Genomic DNA, 27,763 nt, shown 5'->3' on the forward strand with positions numbered 1-27,763 from the left:
ATGCACAATGAAGGCAACATAAAACAGTTAGACAAATTTAGCAAGAGGAATGTCCATACCAGGAACTGTGGAAAGCTGTGGAGGGAATATTCATTGCTATTTACCTGTGTTTTAAGCTGAGCACATGGCAGCGCTCACATTAAATACCAATAACAGTGTGTACATGAGTGGGGTCTCTGTAGTACAGACAATCCAAGACAATATTTTTAAATACTAGACATTCAAGAATATTTTCTCTAGAAAGAATTTTAATAGAGACAGTAATAGCAGCATTGGTGAGGTTTTTTTATAGAACTGAATCATTTGGGAAGGAAGATGATTGTGTATTTATGAACAACAAGGAGATGGCTACTTCTTTGCAATTTAGACACTTTAGTAAACCATGGTATGGAACCTTCATTATTAGCAGGCAAAACTGTAAAATGTGATTTTCTCAGAGTACTGATGATGTATTTGATACATATCAGTGCCTGCTTTTCTCAGCAGCAACATGGCATAAAGTTCTGGGCTGTTTTTTTTCTTTATTTGTTTTAAAAGCATTTTGAAGAATTTCGGGACTGATCTGAGGATGACAAGGCAGTGGCACAGCTGCCTGAAGAAGCTGTGGGTGCCCCATCTCTGGTGGGATTCAAGGACAAACTGGATGAGGACCCTGGGCGGCTGAGCTGGTGGGTGGGAACACTGCCCACAGCAGAGACTTGGGACTGTAGATGGTCTTTAAGGTCCCTTCCAACCCAAGCCTTTCTATGGTCTAAAATTCCAGTAGGTTTCTACAGCATGTAGAAAATTCAACAGTGGATTCTGAGTGTTTCAGTATTTGCTTTATATTAGCTTCTCCGTATTTTGTAATAATACCTATATCTTCCTTGTTGAGCCTGATATGTTGAAAATGGAGAGTACAATACACGCATTCTTCCTAAGAACTTTGCAGCAGTGTCAATATGTTTCTATTCTGGGATTTTTCAGGAACGTCTTCAGTTTGTGGACTGTTTTATTTAGCTCATTCCTCTTAATAGTCACAGAAAATACAATATTGAAACAGTGATGGTATTTGGAATCAGCTGGCACTCTGTAGATTCTTTCAGTCCTGTTATAAGATTTCAGGGCAAAATAATGAACCTAATTAGACTAAGCAACTGAAGAAGGTGTCTAAAAATTTTCAAGTGCATTAAAACAAGTCCAGTTTACATCTTCTGTATAAGTGAAATTCATAAACAACATACTGCTTATATGGGATACCTTCCTGATCAGATTGGATGTGTCAAAGCATAGACTGCTCTAGTTAAAGATCTTTAGAGTATTTCAGGAGTTTTTTCTTCTCTTTTTTCCTTTACCATTCTCCTTTTTCAATAGTCTGCTCCCTCTGGGGTCAGAAGGTCATACAGTCTGGGAATTTCACTAAGTAATTCCTTTGAGGCAGAGCTGATCTTTTGTAATTTGTGTTGTTTCCATCGTATTTCATCCAAAGTTACTGAATATAAATTATCAACCTTGTCAATTGTGGCTAAGTGCATAGAGGTGAAGTCAGTGTCAAGATTAGATTGGGTACAGTAGTGGAAAAGCTAAGGGATAAGATCAGCACTGAATTTGCTACTGCTATTCTGTTGTGCTGTGAATTTAAGTCATATCATAACACACTGACAGACAGGTAATCAAACCTGTGGAGTAAAATGAAGGCAGTAATGTGAAAGATTTTAAAGATGCTTTCTGTAGGTTTCCAAAAGCTAATTCCAGCACACCTGTTACATTTTACAAATTCAGTTTCTTATCATCATTGATCATCATCATTGATCGCAACATACGATATCATCAAACCTGTGAAGAGTTCATAAAAACTAAGAGGAAAGTTAATATATATTATGTACTTTACTATGTACTTTAATGGTCACTACTACCTAATTTCCAAAAGGCAGACTGAAATATCAGACTTGTGCTCAAATCTTCTCTATACAGCAGTGTAGGCAATTTTTCCTAGCTTAGTCTTGTGTAGGATTAATGTGCATAAACATTTTTAAGTAGATGTATTTCAATGTGCTTCTGCTATTCTTCTTAGAGATAAGCCAGGACAGACAAATTATGGTCTTGTGCTTGCCTTTGCTTTCCTTCAGTCCCTTCTTTTCCTTCTTTCTGAGATTTTCATTATTGGTGCAAATCTACATTGTTACTGTCTCCTGGAATAAAATGCTAGTTTGCCTGACTTGGTTACAGCTGGTATCTAGATGATTGTCTAAGAGTAAGTAAATTATAGATCCAATACCAGACATGATAGAGACCTGAATGCATGAGACATTAGAGAATAATTCAGTGACACCCTGGAAGAGACAGTGTCGCAACCAGCCTGGTAACAGCAAACTTCATCAAACGAGTCTCAGCAATTGTTAACTATTGTGAACTTATGTTCCTATGGGTGCAATCCTGTTTCAGTATCTGATTATTTTGAATTTTTCCACAGATATCAATGAATGTCAGTTACAGGGAGTGTGCCCTAATGGTGAGTGTTTGAATACCATGGGCAGCTACAGATGTACCTGCAAACTGGGATTTGTGCCAGATCCTACCCTTTCAAGATGCATAGGTGAGTAGTAGTGCAGATCTAAGTACTGAAATAGATGCTTAGTTGCAATTCATTATGAGAGTTTATATAACTGACGCTTACTGCTCCAAGCTGTGCTTGTCTTTTTTCATGTTCTCTTACTCAACTTGTTTAGCCATTCTGAGCACTCACGCTTCTTTTTTGTCTATTTCCTGGAAGCCCTGGACCATCAGCCATCCAGATTCTTGTCCTGTTTTTCCTTTCTCAAAGCCTTCAAAAGACTGATTCAGCCTCCTACCCTCTTGAGTCTTTCTCACCAGTGTGTCATTCTTTTTCACATTTTTTTCCCTTTCTGTTATTTCCCCAGCCTACGTCAGCTCTGTATCCTACACTCTCCTCTTCCGTCTCTGCAGCTTTAGCCTGGGTAGTTTCCATTCTGGTTTTATAGAAGGCTGAAAGGCCTCTCCCTCACACACCTCTCTTTTCTTCTTTGAGAGTTTTGAAATCCCCATGTTGTAAAAGCATTGGAGCTTTGAGGGGTGGAAGACTGCTACACATAGTGTTGATGTAAGCAAAACTGCATATTTTTCCAAGTCTGAGCTATAGACATTTTTGCCTTAGATTTGTGAAGTATAGTAAAATCAGGTTGAAGCAAACAGACTGCAGCAGTTCAAACAGGTTAAGTACAATGAAATTTAAGTGGGAGAAAAATGTTTATTGTGTTAAGTGCTAGGGAAGATGAGTAATTGGTATTGCTCATTTCACCATTTATTGTCAATGAAACAAAACATCTTCAAATCTAAACCTCAAGGTATGACCAAAAGAATGTGGATTATATTAGGTATCTTATCATTTTTATTTTACTCCATTTTTTAATTTCAAAAGGAATAGACATTTTACTTTACAATCTCAGTAACCCAATGTGGGTTTTTATGTGGGGCTAAGTAACTTTGAACAATTTTCAGAACTTCTGATTTCTTTGAAGTGTAAATTACATTCCTGTGTTGCCTTAGCAAAGCAGATAATCCAATGCTTCCATCAGTGTGGTACAACAGCAGATTTTAACTAGTGTTCTAGTATGCAGTGCAAAATTATATCTATGCAGTGTGCCCAATGGAATTCTGCACAGAGCTCCTGGTTAACATTCTGGGCTTGAAGATTAAGTGCAAAATGCATGCTATGAGATCAGGCTGGATAGTAGTGCAGACAGCATTAGTAGCTAGAAAACAGGAACAATGAAAAATACTGTTTCTACACATGTACAAGTCATAGAATTATGGAGCATTAATAAGAAAAAAAAAGCATAAATAAGATAAAGCAACATAGATTCAGCAGCCATGTAGACACATATTGGAAACAGTGAACAGTACCATCCTCTCTTCCACTTCCATTGCAGCTGATAGTCCTATGATTGCTGAAGAGAAAGGACCCTGCTACCGGTTTGTTAGTGCAGGAAAGCAATGCATGCATCCTCTTTCTGTGCAGCTCAGCAAGCAGCTTTGCTGTTGCAGTGTTGGAAAAGCCTGGGGCCCAAACTGTGAGAAGTGCCCCCTTCCAGGAACAGGTAAGAACCTCTCTTTAAAATTAAAAAAATTTTGTTACACGTGCTTTTTAAAATAAAATAATAATAATCCAATAATTGATTTGAAAATAAATTATAAGTGTCTGTCAGTAAATTAGGACTGTTCTGTTATTACAGTTTCTCTGTGATAGTAGAATACTTATGTACTTCTTAAAGGCACAGGTGAAAGGATGATAGCGTTTGATAGTTAAAATTGCTGGTCACTGCTTCAGAGTTCTTTCTTTTCTCTGACTTTGCCTAAAAATTAAATGACCAAAGTTGGAGTCTGGTAAAAATTGGTATATATTGTGTCTTGTCCAAGTATATGGTCAAATAAATATCCTTAAAAACATCATTGAATATCACTTATTGTGACACATATAATGTCCCTCCTGATCAGTATTTCAACACAGATATTTGTTTTGTAATTTACTCTTCATACCGAATCTGCTGCTGAAGATGTCACTGTTATATACAAATAATGCATCTTTCTGGAATACTGTAAGGATTCAGATTTTGAAAAGTAACTAATGGTTTTGGGAAATCCACGGCTAACAGAGGTGCACTGAAAGTAACAGGTTCCTTACTTTGTTAAGCTGGGCTTATGGAATGGAATGGAAATAACCACAATTTTTGAGTATTTCAATTGATATTTAAAGCCATTATTTCCCATTATTGGGTTGCTAGTTTGCTGATTATTATTTTGAATTCCAGCTTCATTTCAGATAATATTTCTTATAACCTTTTAATGAAGCAAAATGCCTTTTCATCAAGTGACTAGCAATGCTAATGTAAATGCTTTATAAGAATATTGTATGAGACTTCATGTCCAACTCCATATATTCTGGAGCTGAGAATATATCTTTTTTTTTTTTTTTTTTTTTTTTACAACAGTGACTGCTTTCTTGTCATAAAAATACATCATTTAATATGATACTGATATTTTAATGGCTGTTCTTAATGTAAAGACTTAGGAGAAAATCTGTGAGTAGAAAGTTTTGATGAGCTATGTGGGAAACACTTTTCCCATTTCATGGCGACTTTTGTTATTTAAAAACATGTTCCTTTCTGTAACAGGTTAAATTCATAATGATCTTTCAGAGTTTTCAATGAAAAATGTGTGAAAGTGGGGTGTTCCAGAATGGGGTAATGTATTTACTGCAGCATCCCATGTTATTGTAAGAGTCACTGCATTTAAAAGTCATCATCTCTTTCTGATATCTTTTAAAATATTTGTATGAAGTAGGCCAGTTCTACAGAGAGACTGAAAGTGGCCAGATTTGTATATGCAGGTGTTGAGAGCACTTTTATGAGTTATGTAAGAATCAAGTCCACCTTTCTATTCTGCATTTGAGAGAATATGACCCAAATTAAGATTTCCTATACCGACATCCAAAGGGATGGGTTTCAAATTGTCTGTCTTCCTTCTGTGACCAGAACTCTCACCTTCAATTGGGTGTTCTTCTGCCAAAATTTGATATTAATGTTTCCCAAAGTATTTCATTATTTTGAATCCACTAGATTTAATCAGTTTCACCTTTCATCTTTCTCTAGTACTAATATACTATCTGCATTCACTGCAAATATATCATTTGTAGTCAAAAATCTGTAACTTAATATATAATTCAAATACTTCATTGATGAGGTATCTGTAGCAAGTATTTTGTGTTTTTCTTTTAGATTCTAATTTCTTTTTTAACCCTGGTGTGTTTTTAAAGCAATATTTGTGAATCTACCAATGTCCCACCCTGTACATCCCTTAAGAAACTGTAAGAAATCACGTCAGGCACTTGGAAGACTACATCTGTGGTGTTTCATCCTGACATGGACTTTACCTATAGCAATGAGAACAAAGAAGCAGTGCCAGACTCCTAAAGTCCCTTGTCTCTGACAGGAGCATAACTGTTATCTTTGGTGGGAACAAAGCCTTCCACTAGGACTGCAAAACCTGATGATCATGTAGAACATTTGCACAGATCAGAGCAAGTTCTGCTGCCTAACTTTTATTACCTTGCAATATAGCAGCCTTCTAAATGAGACTGTTGCCCCTCTCTTCCAGTCGTGATTTGGTTTTACTTTTTTTTTCTTTTTTTTTTTTTTCCCATGATCCTCATCCAGCTCACTGAGGTCTTTAGGAGGACTCACTTGTTTCAGTACAATTTGCATCAGGGCTGGTATGAGACTTCTAATGGGTATCACATGGGATACTGTTTCTGATTGATACTCTTCCGTTCCTTTAGTACAGGAATTATGAGACTCTTTTTCTTTAGTTTTTGCAAAAAAGGAGTGACAAATAGTAATTTTCATTCCTTATGATAATGGCAATTTGCATATTCAAATTTGCACTCAGGATGTACTGTTTGGAGAAGATTAATTTTAAAAATGATCTTGATAGATCATAATGATGGATTAAACATGACTGAAGAAAGATGTTAAACTGTAGTGGAAACCTAGGAATAAGCATCTGGAACATGCTTTTGGGAGAACGTTCAGTCATACTAGTATGCAATGCAGTTTCTCTTTAAATATTTTTTGAAATAAAAATGTATATACAGTAGCAGATTAAATTTATTAGTGGTTTTCATTATGTTTTCCACTATGTCAACATATTGCACTTTTAGACTCCTAAAAGGAATATTTTCCCATCCCAAATCTAGCTGCTTTTAAGGAAATCTGCCCTGGTGGAATGGGTTATACGGTTTCTGGCCCTCACAGAAACAAGCTATATCATCACCCTGCAGTTAGAGTACAGCCACCTGTCATTGGCAAGACCCCGATTACTCAACCTGTTGCTAAAGGTACTTCTCCTCCACCTCTCCCAGCAAAGGAAGAGCCGGTGGAGGCACTGACCTTCTCACAGAAAAGTGAGCCTGACATGGCTGTGCAAGAAGGTGAGAGTGGGAAAATCCAGTCTTTCTATTTTTCTGTGCATGTGTCTTCAGTGGTATGTTTCTTTGCACAGTAGCTGTGTACAGCTCAGGACAAAGGAGTCACTTCCCAAGGCAGATCATTCTGTGTAATAGATGATTTATCTTATGGGATAGATTTCTGGAGTTACGTATAGCTCCCAGCATATGCTGAGAGCACTATGGAAAGAGAGAAATTGCTTTAGTCTGATTAACATTTATGACAAGAAATAGCAAATGTATGATGTTTAAAGATGTTTATCATCTCTAAAATGTAACAAAGGACTCAGCTCAGGTTTTGATTCACTGATATTTGGGTGGCAGGGTGAAGGGCTCATTAGTATCTCTGTAGAATAGCACCACCTGATTTGGGCATGCCTTACCAGCCTGTGGCCACATTTCATCCCCCTCAGATGTGCACTCCCTCAGCCTGACCACTTTGGACTGTTTAATGGTTAGCTGATTCCCTTACTTATATTCTTGCAGACTCTTTGTGGTTTTCTACAAGCTCTGCTAAGAACTTCTTAAGTTCTCTAAGAACAGCTGCAATTGCCCTGAATTTGAAACAAAGACAGAAACAAAGAAATGCAGAAAGCGACACTATTGCAGATATACACAGCTAACAAATTTAGCATGATCTAATTATAGGCAAGCAGAAATACTTTCCTGAAAAACCTGCTGATACAGAGTGCATAATAAGTTATTTCCAAGCAGTAGCTACTTATCTGTATGTCTGGCCATTACTAGAAAGAGTTTCGTTCAGTTGATTTTGCAGAGTTCTATGCAAGAGGAGTTATTTCCTGTTAGAATCAATGCTCCTGGTTTTGCTTTTGGGGGAAAAAAAAAAAAAAAAAAAAAAAAAAGGTGCTAAACTGAATCTGAGAGAATAAATCATTCAAATACAGTCTGTGCAGGATTGTATAATCTCAGATATGCCCTTGGGTCTTTCTCTGTTAAAAAGTGGTGTATCGTTTCCTCAAAGATCAATTTAGCGATGAGAAGCATTGCCACGTTCTGGTAAATCATGAAACACAGAATCTGACAAAAAGAGGTTTAGTTTTAAAAATAATTTAAAAAGTAAAAGCCCAAAACCACCTTCACAAATGCTTGCTGTGAGTCAGTCATGACACATGTAAATGGTTGAACTTCATATTCCATTTTGGGATGTGTTCAGATTTTGAAGTTTTGAAATTTTATTAGCAGGTCTCCCAGGTCTGCTAGTCAGCCTCCCCTGCTAATACTGAAGAGACTGAAGTGCAAAGAGGGATATGTTTGATTTTTTCTCCTATGGAAAATGTTGATTTTCAAGTGAAAAACATTCATAAAAGGTCTTATAGAGGCATTTCATCAATAAAAGGCAAATTTGAAAAAAAAAAAAAAAAAAAAAAAAAAAAGCAAACTGCAGTGGAAAATGAAAAGTTGCATGACATTTCTACCCTTCTTTCCTAAAAACGAAGTAATTTTTTTGTGAAAAACAGGACAAAAATACTTTTGCTTACATTTAAAAAAATCTACTTCAACACGTTTTTCTTTAACAATGAATTTGTAAAAGATTGTTACTGATTATTTACATGTCACTATGATAATGGAATTAACTAACCTTTAAATAACCGCAGATGCTGATATTACCTAAGGAATTGTAAGAGTTTAGTCAGAGAATAAATTACAAATGAGTTTCTTGAATTGTTTTGAAGTAAAAAAAAAAAAAAATAGAAACCTGTAAGAAGGCTGAATGCTAAGTAAATAATTATAAGCATTGGTTGGTATGCAGAATCCTTGATGGTTGCAGGTTAGCTTTTACATTTGTTTTAGGAACACTACTTCAGCTTTTCAAAATTTTGGAATAAGGATGGAGTCTGAAAGCTTTCTGTAATGGTAACAACCATCTTCAAATGTGATAGTTGTTTAAAATTGAATGGTGTAAGTTGGTGCTATGTGAAGATTGATTAATTTTCTTTTTTTTTCTTTCTGGTTTTAGTGGCAACTGCAGCCCCCGATCAGGTAAAACATCATGTAATATGTGTAGGAATTAGAATGTCAGCAATGTGTACAATCTATGATACAGTAACTCTGAAGAGCATTTAGGGGTTGTGGGGAACAAGCAACTCTTTTTGAACAAAAAGTGCTCGTGTTATCATACATAAGGAACAGGCAAATAGGGAAGTACAGCAAATAAATGACTTCAATCTCCCTTTGCTGTTGGTAAAGTTCTGTATTGTTCTGTCTGATCCTGGAGTCTGTATTTTAAGGAGGATATTGAAAACTGCAGGCAGTATGAAGGAGAGGCACTGACGACTGACTGACGACTACAGAAAGTGAGTTAGAGGCGAACAGCAGGAAGCTGTGAGGACTGTTTGTGATGCCTGCCTGAGCGACTCATTAATACCTACTTCAGTTGCATAGTTTTTTAGGATCGAAATATGTTTAGTGGAGAACAGGTGCTTATTTGTTTTTAGGTCCTCCATTCTGGAAGTTTTAGGTCATCTCTGCTGAAGATCATAGGATCCATTATGAATAACTGCAGCTGTGCTTCATACCTTTTTCCTAAAGGCTTACAAGCATCTAACACAAAAATCTGTTGTTCAGAGCAATAGTTAAGAGAGAACCTTTCACAGTTGTCAAAGATTTACAGATGTGACTGTATACTTTTGTGTGATGCTGAATTTCAATTAAATACTGTTTTTAAGCAATTAAAGACGAGAAGATGGAGAACTATGGAGTGATGAAGCTAAAGATAGGATTAGAATCTCCATGAAATGGCTCCTTCAAATAAAACCAGTGTTAATTTGAATGCCATTGTTTAAAAACAGTATTCCTTGTTCTTTAATATTTATATTGATGATTAATTACTAGCTATCCAAAACCTCTCATGGGAGAATATTAACAGTTTCTCAATCCAGGAGTTCATGGTTTCTTATGATAGCTGAATTAAGACAGCATTTTCAGAAAGTAAATTTCTAATTATTCTTTTAGGAATTAGTTTCACTTGATCAAGAAAAGCAAATCTTAGAACCTGGACAGCCTCAGCTTTCTCCTGGAATTTCAACTATTAACCTGCATCCACAGTTTCCAGGTAACTTGTCTTTCAGTGAAGAGTACTTGCAACTCTTTAAAGAATGGGAGAATAGCAATGGTAACAGAGTAATGAAAAACTGACTGCAACTTCATAAGCAATTTTTCCATGAGCAGAAAGGGTGGAAAAAAAGAAACCAGCCATGGAAGCTGAAGCAGGATGAATTGAGAGGTTGGCATTGTTTGGGTGCTATGCAAGTGTCAAATGTGAAACAAACATATGCTGTAGACAAAAGTGATATCCTGGAGTGAGTATGTGAGATTTGAATGTCAGCAGAGTTAAAGCCTTATAATCCACTCAAGAGAAAACTTAATGAGTGCCTTCTTGTAGAAGTATGTGTAACTTCAAATGCAGATTTTTTCTGTTCTTGCTTTCTTCAGCACCTCAGTTTTTTTCAGAAATGTAAAATGGTAGAATGATGGCTACCCAGTTACACTATTTTTTTCTACTCCAGATCTAAGCAGAATAAACTGGTGAAAAGCCTCATAGTATCTGGCTAGTTCAGTATCATGTGTGGATGGTCTGAGGATTTAGGAATGGTTTGTTTGTTTTTTATATATGATTGATTTCCATTCTATGTCACACAGTAGTGATTGAGAAAACATCTCCTCCTCTGCCTGTTGAAGTTGCTCCTGAAGTCTCTACTTCGAGTGCAAGTCAAGTAATTGCGCCTACTCAAGTTACAGGTACTGTGCTTCCTTTTAAGTACTAAAATAAGTTAAGAAATGACTGTGAATTCCTGACATAGTAACTTGTTCCACATTACTTCAGAATTAGAATAGCTAAGACAATGTTGCTGTAGAACAGAAAGAAGTACTCTATGGAGAGGTGGGAAGAAAAAGTACAGAAATTAGGGTGCTGTCACCAGAGCCTGGAACAGGCCCTCCCAGGATTGTGATTTTTGTGGCCGCAAATACATGGTAGAAACAAAAATGAGTAATTCCACCTCATACTGCCCAATCTGCAACTGCAGACCAATAGTCAGTGTGAATTATTGACTCATGAACAGCAGAGACAAATATGCATTTACAGCATTTTCAGTGGTTTAAAAAGATGCACAACTCTATTTTGATGTGTTCAAAGGAGCTGTGATTTATAACTGGAGTTTCTAGGCACTACAATAATTCAGAAAATAAAAGTAAGACTATACAGTCAGTGAAGTGAATAGTATCAAGCAGAACAGGTATGGTCAGTCTGGTGTATGCCCTGTCTGATCTTTACAGACTAGCCAGGCTGTTGGAGGTGGAGGGTTCAAAAAGTGACAAGAGGAGCATCCTGATGCAAGCTTTGCTCTTAGAAGAGTACTCAGCAGCAACCAGATAGATACAGTGGACAGTGGAGTAGTAAAGTCTAGTGTTACACTGTCCAGAGGTAGAAGTTGAATGTATAAAAGTTGAGGAAGTGAGACTGAAGAAGTGTATGCATTTTTATTTTTTTTTCCCCTTCAAGACCATGAAGAGACCTCTGCAGGTAGAGAATATGACTAACGTTAGATACCGGTAAAGGTGTTGAGTGGGTGAGCAAAAGAAACACTGAGGAGCAATATCACATTATACTGTGAGCTACTAAATCAAGGTTTGTGGACTAAATAAATTCCAAGTCAAGACAGAAAAAACAAGAGAGATTATGTCAGGCTCCAGATGTGATGATGGATGGTGAGTTTTCATCCACAGGCTGTATTCCTTCTGGAAAACTGTGGTATAAGTGATTTTTTGTCAGTGATAGAGAAGGACTATACGTGAACTAAATTCCTTGTTGTTATCCCCATTTTGTCCTTCGACAGAGAAGGCAGCTTTTAGAAAGCATCAGAAACTATTTTAGATATCTGGGACAGAAAATCTCCCAGTTAAAGTGGATTACAAAAGACCCTTTCTCTTTGAAACTGAAGCGGACTATTTCCGATGTGATCTTGCAAGAAATGCAAACTGTGGGCTGTTCTTTGAAACTTCCAGCATTTCCTTTCCATCTATACTCATTTTTTCCATACGTGCAGGTTGTGTGAGTGAGTCTTCTTTTCAGGTCTTCTGTCTTGTTTGTGGAGCTCTCCTGTCTGCTGTCCTGCGGAAGTTCACTACATTTTAATATCAAAATGTTGATTAACCAGAAAAAAACTACTTACATTTTTAAAAAGCAACCAGTTTAAGAGACCATCTGTGGAAATTCCCAGAATTCTGTGTGTTACATGTGTGAATGGAAGCCAATTTTGCCACTGTTTACTTACAGCATTTATAACTGTAGGATTTTTCTCAACCATTTCTTATACCAGGGAGGGCTTGCCAGTATGAGAGATGCTAGAATTATGCCATGGTTTTGTAGTTCAGTATTCTCTGTGTATTTTAACTTTCTTTTTCTTATGATGCTCAACTTAATGCTGCCATTAAGTTGGATGCCATTAAATTTGAAACAGCAAGTGTGTAGGGAAATCTGTACTGCCGTACTCATGGCTAACCATTTCTTACTTTGTGCATAATTTTCTCTGTTGCTGCTTTTGTCCCATATGTTAAAAGTGATTCCATGTTTGTATATCAGTACCTCTTATAGTGTTAATTCTGGAGCACCCATGGAAAAATTGTTCAATTTCATTTGGTCAGATATATTGCGGTAGAGATCTTAATATCTCTTTGCTCCAAATCCGTGAATTTCCTTTCATGCTCTAGCATTCAGCCCAATTTTAGCTCTTCGATACTTTCATAGATACGTTGATTGAACTATATAGTTGGATAAGAGCTTGCTGATCTAGTTCAACATGCCCTGCAGTCTTCATATTCCTACTTTATCATTGCGTCTCTTAAACTCCTATTTTATCATTATCTCAGCACATAGTGTGTTATTTGAATACTAGAAGTGTTGACCATTCCTCTCCTTGTAATACATGAGGGCTTCTCTGAAAGTAATGCCTCCTATCTTACTATGTTGGCCCATGACGTCAGAGATGGGTGTTGGTGATACGGCAGTAGAGGTTGAACCTTCCTGTCAATACTGCATTTTGTTGCCATGTCACAGATTGCAGCAGAGGGGCAGTCTGATATGAAAGTGCATATGAAGCAAAGGCGTGTCATCGAATTTCTCCATGTGGAAAAAATTGCTCTTACTGACGTTCATCAGTGCTTGCTAGACATTTCTGGAAACCAAACAGTGGTTGTTAGCGTGGTGAGGCAGTAGGTGGTGCATTTCAGCAGAGGTGATGGCAATGTGAAATGTGAGTTACAATCTAGATGGCCTTGTGCAGCTTGTCACACCACAAAATAGCATCTGGATCATCTCATTGTTGCAACTTGGCGGATTATGATCTGGGACTTGTGTATGGAGCTGAACATCAGCTTCAATGCATTGGAAACAATGGTGGCAACATTGGAATATTGCAATGCTTGCCCCAAGTGGGTCCCACCAATGCTTACACAGGAACAGAAAGAACACCGTATTCAAATTCAAATTTGTCAGGACCTACTGAACCAAGGCTGAAGGTGACAGTTTCCTGGATCGATGGCATTGTTACCAGTGGCAAGACATGATATCACCGCTGTGACTCTGTGGAGTAGTGACATGTGAATTCCCCATTGAAGAAAAAGTTCCAGAGGCAACCCTCAGCATGTAAAGTGATGTCCACTGTCTTTTGGGATAGGAAAGGGGTAATTCTTCTAGGTTTCCTGGAACCTGGACAAATAATTCTGACCACTGCCTTGTGATAAGATGAAGACTCAAACTTGTAGAGTCAGACCAAAGAAGAAGACACCTTTCTTCTACAGCACGATAACTCCAGGCCTCATATCAGCTAGAAAACAGTGGAGCACATTGCCTATCTTGACTGGACTGTCCTACCACACCCACCTCATAGTCAGGGTTTTGCACATTCTGACTTCCATCTGCTTGGGCCAAAGAAAGATGGACTGTGTGGGCAATGTTTTCCTGGAAACTGTGTTATCATAGCAGTTGTGAACAGTGGGTCATCTCCACTGGTTCAGATTTTTGAGTGCAGCATGCAGGCTCTTGATCACTGCTGGTGAAAATGCATGGCTAATGGTGGTGTCTATGTGAAAAGGAGTACTTTATAGCCACAGCTATGCTCTATCAGATTGTGTTATTGTGCTCTTTGTATGTGTTATAGTTTCCACAGAAATAAAAAGGAGGCGTTACTTTTGGAGAGACCTACATGCTTGCATTTGGAGTAACTGATTCTAGTTTTTTGATGGTTGGTTTAACCCACTAGGACTTATGGAGAATTCTAGAATTTTCCTTCTTGCAGTATGTTGTGCATTCTATAGTTAACCTTGTAGATATATATTAGTGTTTTTTCTGTTATTCTTCTTTCATAAATTATAACTTCTAAGAATATAATTTCTTAGAAGTTACCATTTCATATATAACCTTAATTAAATATACATCCAGATATATTAATTAGTATTCTTTGCAGTAACATGCATACTCAGAGAATTTCTGAAACAACTCTTTGAGCATCCAGTGCTGCCCTTTACTGTATATCCTTATCTTACAAAGACATCCAAGCTGGTAACAGATGTATTACATTCTGTAAGGGAAAAAAAGAAAAAAAAATCGGAAACCCCCCATGCGTATTTTCTTAATCTTTTCTATAAAGATTAAATTGTATATCTTTTTCTTATATTCTTGTAGTGTGTTTTTGTTTCCATTTATAGATCTTGGATGAGATATGAAAAGATGTCATTAGGAAAAGCCTGGATGTTTTCTTTATCTACCAGATAAATTACCTATTACTGAAGCTCAGGACTCAAAAGGTTGATTTGCAGTTGCTTTTAGGCCCAAGTTTTTTCTTGGATTACAGAATATTATGCATTTAAGCAACTTTCTGGGAGAGTATAATTTGAAGTTTTGTTTTCTTTGCTTAGAAATCAACGAGTGTACAGTTAATCCTGATATCTGTGGAGCAGGACACTGCATTAATTTGCCTGTGGGATACACCTGCATCTGCTACGAGGGATATAGACTTAATGATCAGCAGACAAAATGCTCTGGTATGAATGGATGCTTTCAAAGATCTGAAATAATTGTGTTATGAAATGTTTGAAATGTAGAGTCTAATCAGGAGGGATTTGCTATAGAGCAGTCAGGAGCTGCTTCCTCTACCAAATGCTTCCTAACTACACAGAAACTAGTTCTTGTATGTCAAATGAAGTTTCCCAGCTTGTCTCTGATACAGCTTTTCACCACTCAGAACTGAATGTAAATTTAATTAAAGTTGAATGAAAGACTTTCCTCTGTGAGATGAGACAGACCATCTCTTCTCAGTTTGGAATCAAAGTATCTAAAATTGCCAAACTGCTTGGAAAAAACACACTTCTGTTCAGAGAAGGAGCAGCCAAAGTAGTGCCTGTTTCTCAGAATGATTTGACAAACAACCAGCTTTTGCATCTGGACTAAATCCAGTCATTTTGTTAGGCCTTTCCTTTCCAATCACTTGCAGAAAAAGAGAAGGAATACTGTAGGCATCCCAGAAGCACATTAACAGATCTGTAAGTGAGTTCTTTGTCCCCTCAAAGCTACTAAATTGTGGAACAGGGAGCTCTGATGAGAATGAGGAGTAGCCTAGGCTGGCTCTGAATGAGCCATTTCAGATTTGGAAGCAGCTGAATCAATATCTTTCCTCCTTTCAGAGAATGCTGGCTTCTCTGTAACTTGGATCAGGAAGCCTTAATTATATCATATTTCCAGATTGTATACCAGCAGTTTTTCATGCTACCAGAAATCCAGTATCTTCACAGTGATACACATACTATCACGTGCAACTGTCATATTTAAAGAATAATCTGCATGCACACATGTAGCCAAATGGCAACTTAAAATCCTTCCATTTCATCTGAATTGTATTTATGTTATATGTCCGCTTACACTCAGTGCAGTGATTTGAATAGTAATCATGTCACGTTTTTCAGGCCAATGCCTGAAGTCATATAGTCTAAGCCAATAAGAGTAGTTTTTTCCAACCAAAACCATTCAGTGCATCTTTTCAAATAGTTACAATAATTACAGGACAGTCTTTTCAAAAGCATCACATATGAGCATTGACTGAATCACAACTATGTTATTCTACAGTCTTATATTATGATTTCTTTTATAGATATTAATGAGTGTAATCAGACACCTCATCTCTGTTCCCTTGGACGCTGTGAAAATACTGAGGGAAGTTTCCTATGCATTTGCCAAGCTGGATTCATGGCCAGTGAAGATGGAACTGACTGCATTGGTAATTGCTGCTCTCCTCTACAAAAAAAAAAAAAAAAAAAAAAAAAAAAAAAAAAAAAAGGAATTGGGAAACTTATCTAAACCTCCCTGAAATCTCCTTTTGCCTTTTTTCCTCGATGACATTGGTATTGGGCTGATGTCAGGAAGTATTTTTAACTGTCTCTCACTAGGTATTGTGGAGGGTATTTGAGTGAGTTGTCCTACTGATCTGTTGTTGGAAAAAAGACAAAAAAACATTCAGTATCATATTTATTTAGGAAAACTACCATTTAGTACAAGCACCTTATGTGATGGGAAATAAAAATATTCCCAACTCTTTCAGTCAGTAGCAGTTGTAACAAACCATATTTCTGGACGTTAACTGCAAACATCCAAGGATGCTGCAGAGCAACAGAAGCAGATGAAGGTGCTATGATCTTCCTTAGGTTAGTGCTGCCTTGAGCACAAGATGCACCCAGTGGCAAGTAATGTGTTTGCAATCACAGGGTTGATCACTACCTTCTTCCTACCACCTGACTGTTTCTAGAACTTATTCTCTCTTCAATTACAAGCAACGAGGTAAAGACAAAACTGCTCAATAAAAAGGATTTTAGGGCTGTGACCTGCAAACAGTTTGAAAATCTAACCTTATTTACTAAAGTTTACTTAGAGAGGAGTTTAGGGATGAGGCGAGCATTTGTTTACTTCATGGTGGAGCAGAGTTTGTCTTAACATCTTTTTTTCATTTCTGCAGATTTTGATGAATGTTCACGACCTCATACTTGTGGGGAAGGTTTCTGTATAAATACTGTTGGCTCGTATAGATGTGAATATTGTGACAGTGGGTACCAGATGAACAGGAGAGGTGAATGTGAAGGTAAGTTTGGACTCTTCACCAGTAGTAACAAAGTAATGTTTGCCAACCCAAACAAACGCAATATGAGGAGGCATTTATTCATGTTGTCTGTTTCCCTGTTGACTGCTGTTTCTGATTTCAATAGCAAACTTTACATCTATTTTTTTTTTTAAAGAAAGCAGGATATTGTGTAGAAATACCAAAATAACTCCACAGAGACTTTTGCATGTTTATTAATTTTTTTACCTGATATCTTTTTTTAATTCATTTCAACATTCATTTGCTGTTTGTTTTCATATGTCTTGGCACAGTAGCATTACATCTATTTGTGTTCGGAGTTCTTTTCTCCCGTTCTACTCTGTGCTTACTTTCATGGGTAATTTCTTTACCTTAGACTTACTGCTGGATTTCTCTCACATTTAGTTTGCCTTCAGGTCATTTAATTCCCCCCTGTGCAGCAGCAAAAAATGACAGAATGTTTAAAAGGGCATTGATTGTTTATCTTGCAATATGTCCTGGACAATTAAGTTAAGTTACAATTTATTCATATCACAGCAAGTTCCAAATGTTACTGCTGTTTGAATAGATTACGACTGCCTGCTGCTCAAGGGAGGTTTAGCACTGAGACATGATCTGCAAAGGGAGAATTCTCAGAGGGAGCAAGGTTAAGCAAGAAACGTTTTCAGTTATTTGATGTCTGTAACTGCAGTTCAATTCCTCTTATCTAGATGTAAGATGCTGCAAAGGAATTCCCCCAGTGTGGACAAAATCTGGAACAGCTTATACTGTTTCATCTCAGCACAGTTATTTTGGCAGCACTTGCCATGGAATCCTCTAACTATAAAAGTTCTTGTTTCCAAACAGATTGGGTAACAAGTGATAAGGTGACTATATTTTTTATTAGTTTGGAAATATATATCTAGCAGATATTTCATGTTGCAGGAGATCCTAGGACATCTGAACTTTGCGTTATTTCCACTGTGACATTTTTGCATTTTTTCTTGTTCTTTTTTTCCCCTTTCTTTTCATTTTCAGTACAAACTGTGAACTAAAATCCACGGACAGCTGTTTTATTTTAGTGTAGCTTTTGTTCATCCTTTATTCTAAATTACCTGTGACAGTAAAATTTTTAACATATTAGGTTGCCTAGCAGATAAGCAACATAAAGTTGCTGGGGACATATTTGCTGCTCTGAGCATTACTAAGACATTCCTTTTTCTATTCAGATAGGTTTTTTTCCTATTTAATAAAACTTCACACACTGCTCTTAAAACTATTTTTCCAAATCTTCTCTGTCAGTAGGGAATCTCTGTGACTAAAATAGACTAAAAAATCAGAATATCACGGCGCATTAAATTTCTTATTAACTTGTATTTTAAGTAGTGTGGTGGTGTAATGATATGTAGTCTCCAAAATGAAGTTTTCTGCTGAAAGTTATTTAAGGTTATTTTGGGGAAAATCCCTCCTACACTAAATCCATCGAACCAAGGAAATGACACATTCAGAGAATCATTTTGCCGTGTCATTACACCTACACATTATAGTCAGCCTACCAACAAATTTCAAATTCCACAAATAACTCCTTTCTACCTCCTTCTCACTTCAAAAATAAAAGCAAATATCCCTAAGCTGCACGTAATACATGCAGTTTGTTTACGCTTACTTGCCCTATCTTAATTCTGTCTTCAAGCTATATGCACACACAGTGTTGTGGGCCCAGCTGGGGAGACATACAGATTGCGTGTACGTTCTTCTTGCTGAGCTCCTTGTTCATGGAGTAGTGTTAAAGGCATAGTGGAACATCACTGCAAACAAGTGAGTTTCCTATAAGAAACATAGAGGTGAGACCACACCTGGGGCAGTATTGCTGGTAGATGGACAGATAGACTAGACAATCTTAAAGTCTTTTCCAACCTTTATGATTCTATGAAAATCTTGTGATTTTTGTAAAGCTTTGCAACATTTAGACTTTATTTTGGCAGAAAAATTCTGTACCAAATACATTATTCATGTTACGTGTTCTGAAGCTGAATGTGGTCCAGGCAGTTCTGAGACCGGGTTTCAGAGGAAGGTAGTTTGTTAATTAAAATCTCACAGGTGTTTCACCGAGAAGCATTTGCAGGTCTGAAACTTAGAGGTTTAAGAGGCCTGTTGCTGTTTTTACGAGAAAGTACTCTGTTGGACAGTTGTGATTCTATGAAAAAATGTGATTTGTACACAATCAGTGACTACTTTGGAGGCAGAATGTCAAATTCTCTAGAGGTTGGAGCATTGTCCAATTAAGGTACAGGTGTTGGAGGCAATTTTTCCTCTGTGAGCTTCTTCCAAGAACTTGGAGTAAATTGCCACCCTTGCACTATCTGTGGTGGGAGCAGCGGTCCTTAATTGCAGGAGGTGCAACAGGTAGAAAGCTTGGAGCAGGGAAGGGACAGGTGCTTAGGGAGCTTGAGTTAGAGATAACTTATACTGTGTGAATTTCATTAGTTCTTTGCAATAAGCAAAGCAAGTATTCTGTAGGAAAGATTACTGCTGTATAATTAAACCATGTCATAAAGTAATACTCAGGTATGGAGCAGGCTGGATTGAGGCTGCGCACGTAATTTAAATTGGAGGATCTAGCCATTGGTCTCTGGACAGCAACATGTCTTTGAATGTCAATTTTTGCATGCAGTCTCTATTAGATTGCATACGCTTCGTGTACTGTGGGTTTCTGTGGTGCAGGATAAGAAGTTATTAGTAGTTGCTTAGAGCTTAGCCACAAATACTTGAGTTTTTCAGAACCTATCTCTTGCTTTGTCATGAGTAAACTAGGAGTACCAGATTACTTTTTTTGCTTTGCAAAGCCAGTTACAGTTTGTCATTCCAGTGCATTTCCGGAGTTTCCTGAGACTGATGATAGGAGGTACCTCAAGACAGTTCAGTGATTAGATGATTGATGTAAACAAAGGAATTAATTCCCATCTAAGCCGGTAATCTGATCTGCGTGTTGTGCAGGGCCTAACCAAGGAATTGCAGTATAATAGAGAATTCAGATTGTTGCACGCACTGTGATCCAGTTTCTGTCTTAGCAATGCCTCTTCACTGGTCTAAGTCTGTTCCAACTTGTACCTTCCTGGGTATCTTATAGAAAGTACATGAGTCCTTAAATCTGTGAGTATAGAATTAATGCGGTCAGGATAACCACATTACCTTCATTATTCACTGTTCTGTTATGGTTTTGACCAGTATTTCCTTCTGTATTCTCTTTTGAAGACATTGATGAATGCATGACCCCAACTACTTGTCCGGATGCACAGTGTATTAATGCTCCTGGCTCTTACCAGTGCATACCCTGTAGAGTGGGATTCAGAGGCTGGAATGGACAGTGCCATGGTATGTTGAGTACTAATACTGTTTCTGTCTCTGGTTATGGTTCTTGTTCAGTGATGCTGTATTTTCTATTTCATAAATGTTAAAACCTGATGACAGCATTGCCTGTACCCATTTCATTAGATAATAAATGAGAATACAATTTTTTGAAATGACTAATTTCTCAGACACAGAAGACATAAGGGAATCTTGTTTTAATGCAGATTAATGAAAAGACTAGACTACAAACCATACAATTGTCATTACAAAATAAAATTACTGAAATAAAAATACGTAACTGTAAAGGATTTATTATTGGTGAAATGCTAGTAAGTCATTGCTTGGAGGTATTTAACAAACTGAAAAATCAAGAGAGTTCTGACACATCACTGTGCCTGGCAGATTTTTCTATAAAGCATGAGAGTTTGCTTGTGAATCATGTTACTATTATCTTAATGATCCGTACTTCCAGCATATCTTGTATGATTCAGCCTATCTTTTAACAGCTTGTCTCACTCTAAGTTAGATTTTTAGGAGGATTTCTCACATATTTTTGTCTATTTGTTCTAATTATTAGATTTTTTTTTTTCAAACGAATTTTAGCTAGTTGAGGTAGAGGTAAGAGAATAAATGTATGCACTCTGCAAAAAGAAATAAAATCTTTCAGTTTTAAGTGCCATTTCCTGTGCTGCTGCTGGAAACTTGGAGTTGAACTCAGTTGTGAAAGATGTCCAATCTGCCCTGTGCACTATATGCATGGTATCTATACCTACATGAAAATAGCCTAGTTGAATATATGATGGCATACCTTTCACTTATTTCATTCTTACTAACCAGGTTAGTAGGAGTAGAATGAGTGACGTGAATTCTTGATTTACAAACAAACTTACTCATTTAGGGAATAAGTATTTGTTCTCAGATGCAGATGTTTCTTTTCCTTTTATTACTGTGTTATAACTCCCTTTTTTTCCTTTGTTTTGTGGTATGTTCTAAGCCTAGACATCTCACATCATTAGCGATGTGATCAGTTTTCTATTTATCCTAGACTTACATCATGTTGGAGATGAGCTATATATATACATTTTAGGAAATGTAACATGGATAGTTTGTCTTAGAGCTCTGCAATATGGTACCATTTAAATACACTGTGAAGGAAAATATTTGCCGAGATATCTATGATGGGTATTTCAGCCCACTGTTCCATAAATGTAGCTGTTTCTAGTGTTAGTTTAGATCAGTTGAAGCTCTGCTGATTTTTCTCAGAGCTGGTTTCGCTAATATTGATTTATTTGCCTCAGCTCATTCCTCTGCCAGCACTTGGTGTCCTAGAAAGCACAGCATAACAATTCCAGAGTTCTTTAACGCTATTTATAATTTAACCTTCCAAGATGTAAAACCAGGAACATATCTGTTGTTTAACAAAGGCAAGCCTATCAATTCACTTCAGACTTGAGTAGAATATATTAACAGCAGTTCAGCTGGGACCATGCAATGTGAGATTCATATATTGGGTGAGATTAAAAAATAAGCACACCCTGCCTCCCTAGGCTGCGTCATGCATTTCTGTTGTACAAGGACTATTTGAATTATTTATTTTTTTAAAGTTCACTTGTATTTACTGTTGTTGTTTTTTTTTTAAAACATTTTCTCTCCAGATTTGTACTTCAAAATAAAGTGATGTATCATGATATGTAATGAAAATGAATATTACCAGAGTCTAGAGTACTGTATGGTGTGTTCATGAATAAATGGGGGAGAAGAAAAATGACAATTTTTAGACCATTTCGTCCTCATAGTTAATACTGTGATGAATTTTGCAGCTACATAGTTAAATAAGATGTTCTGCTCATATGGCATGAGAGACATGGCCAAAAACTTTCAAAACTAATACAGAGGTCAGTGAAGCCAATCTACCCACTTCTGGCCCAGCTGTAAGGGACTTCAGTAGAATCACCTACAGCTCTGAACTTCATCTCAGATTTAGGTTCTGTTTCTGGCTTTTCTGTTTCAGGCTTTGTGGGGAAGTCTCTTGATCTTTTAGTCAAGAAACCCCAGAATGTGGTTGGCCCTTTGGGCTGACAGGGCACACTGCTGACTCGTGTTCAACTTGCCACAGCTAGAATCCTCAGATCCCTTTCCGCAGGGCTGCTCTTCAGCTTATTATATCAAGGGTTGTCTGGTCCCAGGGGCAGGATCTGGCACTTGCTCTTGTTCAACTCCATTCAGGTAGTTGCTCAGTTCTCCAAGGCGTAAATAGCTCTCTGCAGGGCTTCTCTGCTCTTGAGGGAGTGAACAGCTTTTACCAATGTACTGTCATCAACAAAATTCCTTAGTAAAACTTCAAGTCCCGCGATCAAGTCATTACAGAGTTTGAATTTTGTTCAGTGAGATCATTTTGAAACAGTTAGGAATTTCAAAAATTCATCTTGCAGAACTAAGACTGCCTACTAGATCTGCCATAGCAGTAGACCTGTGAACCTATGCTGTTGTTGCCGTCTGGCTAAGTAGACAACACAAGGGTATTACAAAGGCTCAAGTGAGTGGGGAAAAAAGAAATACAGATGATTTGAAATACATGTAGCAATAGTGATTTCCTTTGTCTCGGAGGACAGGTGGGCACTGTCAGAGTTCCAAATGTGCAGTACCATGTGAAGAGCCACGAATAACAAATAAATCTGAGGAAAGTAGTTTCTGAAGAAATTCACAGTAACTAATAAAAGCTATGATGATGAATTCAAACTTTTTATCTTTTTTCTGCTCTCCCTCAGCTTCAGCTGCCTAAATAGCTCAAGTCTCTCATATAATCAGTGATTTTACTTCATTTTAGCAGATTTTCTATGCTTTGTGTTGACAAAAGATATGTTTGAGGGTAATATGATTTCTGACATATAAAAGCAAATGAGATTTAATTTTTTTCTGCATCCATAAAGCTGTAAAAGACAGCTTTTTCCATAGAAACAGAGAACCTTTCCATAGAACATAGAACCTGCTTGCTGTTAAGTAAACCCTCAAAATAAATAAGCATTGAAGTGAAAGCTATCCCTAGGAAAAAAAGGACTGATCAGTTTAGAATACTGAATGAATTCTGGCTGGGTTTGTTTATCTTTGTGCTTTATTGTTTATTCCTTATACAAATTGCATTCAGAAAGAATTTCTGAAAATGTTTAAGTGATGTAACAATTTTCATGTTGACTGCAGAGAGTGGTCTACTGAGTTAACGCTGAGGGGAAAAAAAGTCCCCCTGTAAAGAAAGGAGTTTAAAACTTTTGTTACAAAGGCCTAGCTCATTAGGATTGCTATATAGAGCCTGTTTAGACAGACTACCCTTACAGAGGGGTCTGCGGTACTGTCTCGCATGCACAGGTTTTGTGTACAGTTGTGTTACACACTAGAGAACTCCTGCACATTAATTGCCCTAGCTTTAAAAGACAGCAAAAAACTCAACAGCAGGAAACGTGGTTGAGTTCTGTACTTTCCTCAGTATATTAACACCAGGTGAACAAGCAGAGAGGCAGCAGCAGGTAGGGGGGCTCTGAGCACATTTTAAAAATAGCTTAAGAGAGAACGGCTTCAAACACAGACCTGTCAGCTTGACCTACATCTGCAAGGGATTTTGCTGGACTGTTCCTTGCAATAGCAAAAGGATTAGCAATAACTGTTACAAGCTATTGGCAGCTGCCAGTGCTTTTATCATAGCCATGTATGCTTCCTAAGAGTGCATCTATGGAATGCAAGAAAGTACCAGCATTTGTTGACCTCTTCTCTGCACTACTGTCACTGTAGTTTAAGACACTGTGAGGAAAATCATGGGTAAAAGTAACTTCAGTTAGGTAAGAATGACATTAGCACATCATTCATAGTACAAAACACATTGGGGGGAAAAAAATTTCTCAACTGCAGTACTAGGATGAAAGTGGTGTTTTGATCATGTGGCCTGTGAGCATACTTGGGTTTGAGCACTGGCCAACTCAAGTCTGACAGAAGTTGAGTAAGTTCCCAAGCCTATCTGAGAGATAGTTGTATTTTCAAGTTAACAATATATTTTTGCTTTCTTTATATTCACAGATATAAACGAATGTCAGTATGGCAATCTCTGTGCAAATGGACATTGTGAAAATATTGAGGGGTCTTTCAGATGTATTTGTGGCCAAGGTTTCAAACTCTCTGCATCAGAGGATCAGTGTGAAGGTAGGAAGGAATATGATCGAAATTCATAAAGTGGCACTTTTTCAATAATGTTTCATCTAATGGCATTCCTCTTAATGGAGACACAACAAATGTATCACACAGAGACTGCATAACCAAGCATGTAAGAAGAATGTGGATTTCCATTTTATGACTTCTGTGGTCACACTGTGTTTTTTGTGATTTCTTATAAAACATCTGGGGTTATAAAGCAGATCAGCAATGTTTAGTAATATTTGTATTACTTGTTTGGAGTTCCTGCAAAATGCTTGACATTTCTGTCATTTTGGAGATTTGGGGACTGTTGCTTTTGCTGCCTTAAACTTTTAGTGTGGGATTTGCTTATTTGCTTTTCTTTACTTTTTTTTTTTTTTAAATGTCAGGGAGTGAAATCAAAAACCCAGGCTTAGAACCCAAAGGGTGTCAATTAAATGCTGAGCTGACGCCTGCTTTGCTATCACTGCTTTTTGAGCAGCATGCTTAGAGGGACTGTGGGGTAATATTTCCAAGAGCTGTACCTGCACCTCAGAGTGTTAGGTCCTGCATTTCTTCCACATGTGACATTCCTGCCACGGCTGCTCTGGTGGATCAAAATTAGGTCTGATGTCAGAGCTGAGCAGTCTGAGAGCGAATATCGACTACATATATTAACCATGAATATCCCTTTCCTCCTTGAGCAGGCATTAGGACTCTAGCAACCTCTCCACCAAAAGCGAAAATCTGAGAGAATGTCTCAGAGAAGCTGTGGAAGCACACAGAAATCCAAGTTTCTTGTCGATTGTTTTTTCTTTTCCTTTTTTTTCTTTTTCCCTTTACGCAAGTGTCTGTGTATAGCACCAAACACATTCGGACTTCTGGGTGCTACAATAATACAATAGAACTGAATAATCACTCATTTGACTTTGTCAGGAAATTTGAAACAAAACACACTGAATGTTAAATGGCGTGAGTGAGTTAAATGTGCTGTCCAGGACACAGAGCAGACCGGTCTTGGGGAAAGTATGTAGACAAAGTTTGACTGCTTCCTCTGAGCCTTTCATGGAAAAGAGCCCTTGCCAAGCTACACTGGCATGTGCAGACAGCTCTTCTTAAAGTGCACCCTTCTCAAGTCAGGGCCCGTACGTGCACCCAGATGCTTCATGCAGCCCCACAGAATTCAGTGATCATTAAATTCAAAACTTCTCTGGTTGCAGGGGACCACGACTCAAGAAAGCGATCAGGCTGTGTAGCCATAACAGAAACCAGAAAAACTTCTGAGTAACTTTCTCCTGTTTGCATTATAGAATGTTCTCAGAACAATGGGCACCCGTGCCTAAATCCTAGAAGTGACTAATAACCTGTCATATAAATTTAAAACATTAGTTAAGAAATTGTAATTATAAATGAGAGAGGGAAAAGCAGTTCCTAGCTTATGCAGAACACATGGTAAGTTCTAAATTCAGAGTGCTGCTCTCCTCCACTGTTTTGACTTTTCCATAGGAAAATTTAAACTTAGTGTTCAAGTCCATTTGGTAACCCAGGCTGACCCCACATTATGAGAACTTGAAGCACTGAGGGATTAGCAGTGGTTGTGGAAGCAAAGAGACATTTCCCCATACTTGGAGGATTAATACTGTTACAAGGCAAGTATTTAAAGGAGCCTCAACGTACAAGTTAACAGGGGAATGGCCTGTCAGTGTGCATCTTAAAACCACACCCTGTTAAAAGGTGGTGAGCTGGCTGGAAAGTATTTTGTGGGTTTTGCTGACTCATTGGAGCAGTTGGCTTGTTACCTTTGCCTGAGAGGAGAGAAACAAAAGTGGCTCTCAAGCAGTATGTCTGTGTGTGTACTTGTGAGCCTGTGTGTATTTGCATGTCCACTGTGGGATATAATGACACTACGGGAGAGAATACCGAATGCAGTCACCTCGAAGGAAATGTTCCATCTGCAGTTTTGTATATTTTTATGCAACGTATTGTGTGCTGCATTTGTAAATAAAATCAAGAGAAGCAATACTTGCTAATAACACCGTGCTTTGCTATTTTGTTCAGAGATGTTTTTTCACTATTTGCTCAGTAATCTGTATTTTTGATGTGTCATGTCATCCCTGTCTCTTCTGCTACAGATATAGATGAATGCCAGCACAGATCACTGTGTGTCAATGGACGCTGCAGGAACACAGAAGGGTCTTTCAGATGTGTTTGTAGCCAAGGTTACGTGCTGTCTGCTACTGGAGATCAGTGTGAAGGTAAGCTCGTGGACATAAGCTATTGATTCATTTTTCCAAAAAGATCCTGAGTATTTCAGCCATAGGCATGAACTCTTCTGTGAATGGGACAGAAAAATACATCGCTTCTTTTCTTCTTGATACTTCAATGTCAACTATTTAACAGTTCACATCTACACAGGTACCTATTTATGGTTTCTTAGAAACAGTTTCTGTAATCTTTCCGCATACAAGAAATCAGTATGTGTGTTGCCAACACTAAGGCTAGAAGAGCAGTTGGCACTGATACCAAAAACAATTCACCTTTTTCATATCTTGTTGCTTATGCAGAGGTCTGTGTTAGATTCTCTGTTACAAAAGCTTCTGCCAGCAGACACTGTTCACGTGGGGGCCTGCTAAGTGAAAAATTCTTCAGTTGGTTTTGGGAACCTGTAGCCAGATACTCATCTAAGCTGCCCTCAACAGGCTTCAGCAGATGAGATTCCAGAGATCTCTTTATCCTGTCTATCTCAAAAAAGAAACAATTCTCTTTCTTTTGTCTCAGCATATTGGGAGAAGACAGTGGAAGGGAGGGATGCAGAACTGTTTCAAGCATTTTGATTGCTTCAGCAAGAGGCCTTACAAACCATTAAGTCTGCAGAGAAAAATGATGTATTAGTAAATGCTGTTAACAGAGTGTGAACTTAAAAATTTGTTTGTTAAAGCATCTTGTAGTGAGAAAGAGCAAATGAAATAAAGAAGTTAATTTAAATCCATTGTAGTTTCTATCACATTTCCTCTGACTGTTTTGATGCGTTTCATACCAGTCCTGGTAACTTCTGCTGTTTTCCATCACTGTGCCACGGGCTGTCAGGAGAGATCCATACTTTATCTCTTTGTTGTTCCCATTCAAGGGCAAT

General features: G+C 37.6%; 1 protein-coding gene across 7 annotated transcripts in view; it reads left to right on the forward strand.

The window, feature by feature from the left end:
• LTBP1 (latent transforming growth factor beta binding protein 1) overlaps positions 1-27,763 on the forward strand; it is a 178,860-nt gene that overhangs the window by 110,242 nt on the left and 40,855 nt on the right. For 2 of the 7 annotated variants that reach the window (XM_042881769.1, XM_042881787.1), the window contains 12 exons: positions 2,453-2,575; positions 3,930-4,097; positions 6,752-6,985; positions 8,979-9,001; positions 9,974-10,073; positions 10,661-10,759; positions 14,936-15,061; positions 16,165-16,290; positions 17,023-17,145; positions 20,377-20,496; positions 24,538-24,660; positions 26,763-26,885. In XM_042881769.1, coding sequence (XP_042737703.1) covers positions 2,453-2,575; positions 3,930-4,097; positions 6,752-6,985; positions 8,979-9,001; positions 9,974-10,073; positions 10,661-10,759; positions 14,936-15,061; positions 16,165-16,290; positions 17,023-17,145; positions 20,377-20,496; positions 24,538-24,660; positions 26,763-26,885 — 1,488 coding nt within the window. The remainder of the gene's footprint in view (positions 1-2,452; positions 2,576-3,929; positions 4,098-6,751; positions 6,986-8,978; positions 9,002-9,973; positions 10,074-10,660; positions 10,760-14,935; positions 15,062-16,164; positions 16,291-17,022; positions 17,146-20,376; positions 20,497-24,537; positions 24,661-26,762; positions 26,886-27,763) is intronic. The other 5 variants (XM_042881778.1, XM_042881799.1, XM_042881815.1 and 2 more) reach the window with 4 other exon arrangements.

The sequence above is a fragment of the Lagopus leucura genome, unplaced genomic scaffold (genome assembly GCF_019238085.1).
Source record: "Lagopus leucura isolate 7727_CA_CO unplaced genomic scaffold, USGS_WTPT01 Super-Scaffold_73, whole genome shotgun sequence".
NCBI classification, from domain to species: Eukaryota; Metazoa; Chordata; class Aves; order Galliformes; family Phasianidae; genus Lagopus; species Lagopus leucura.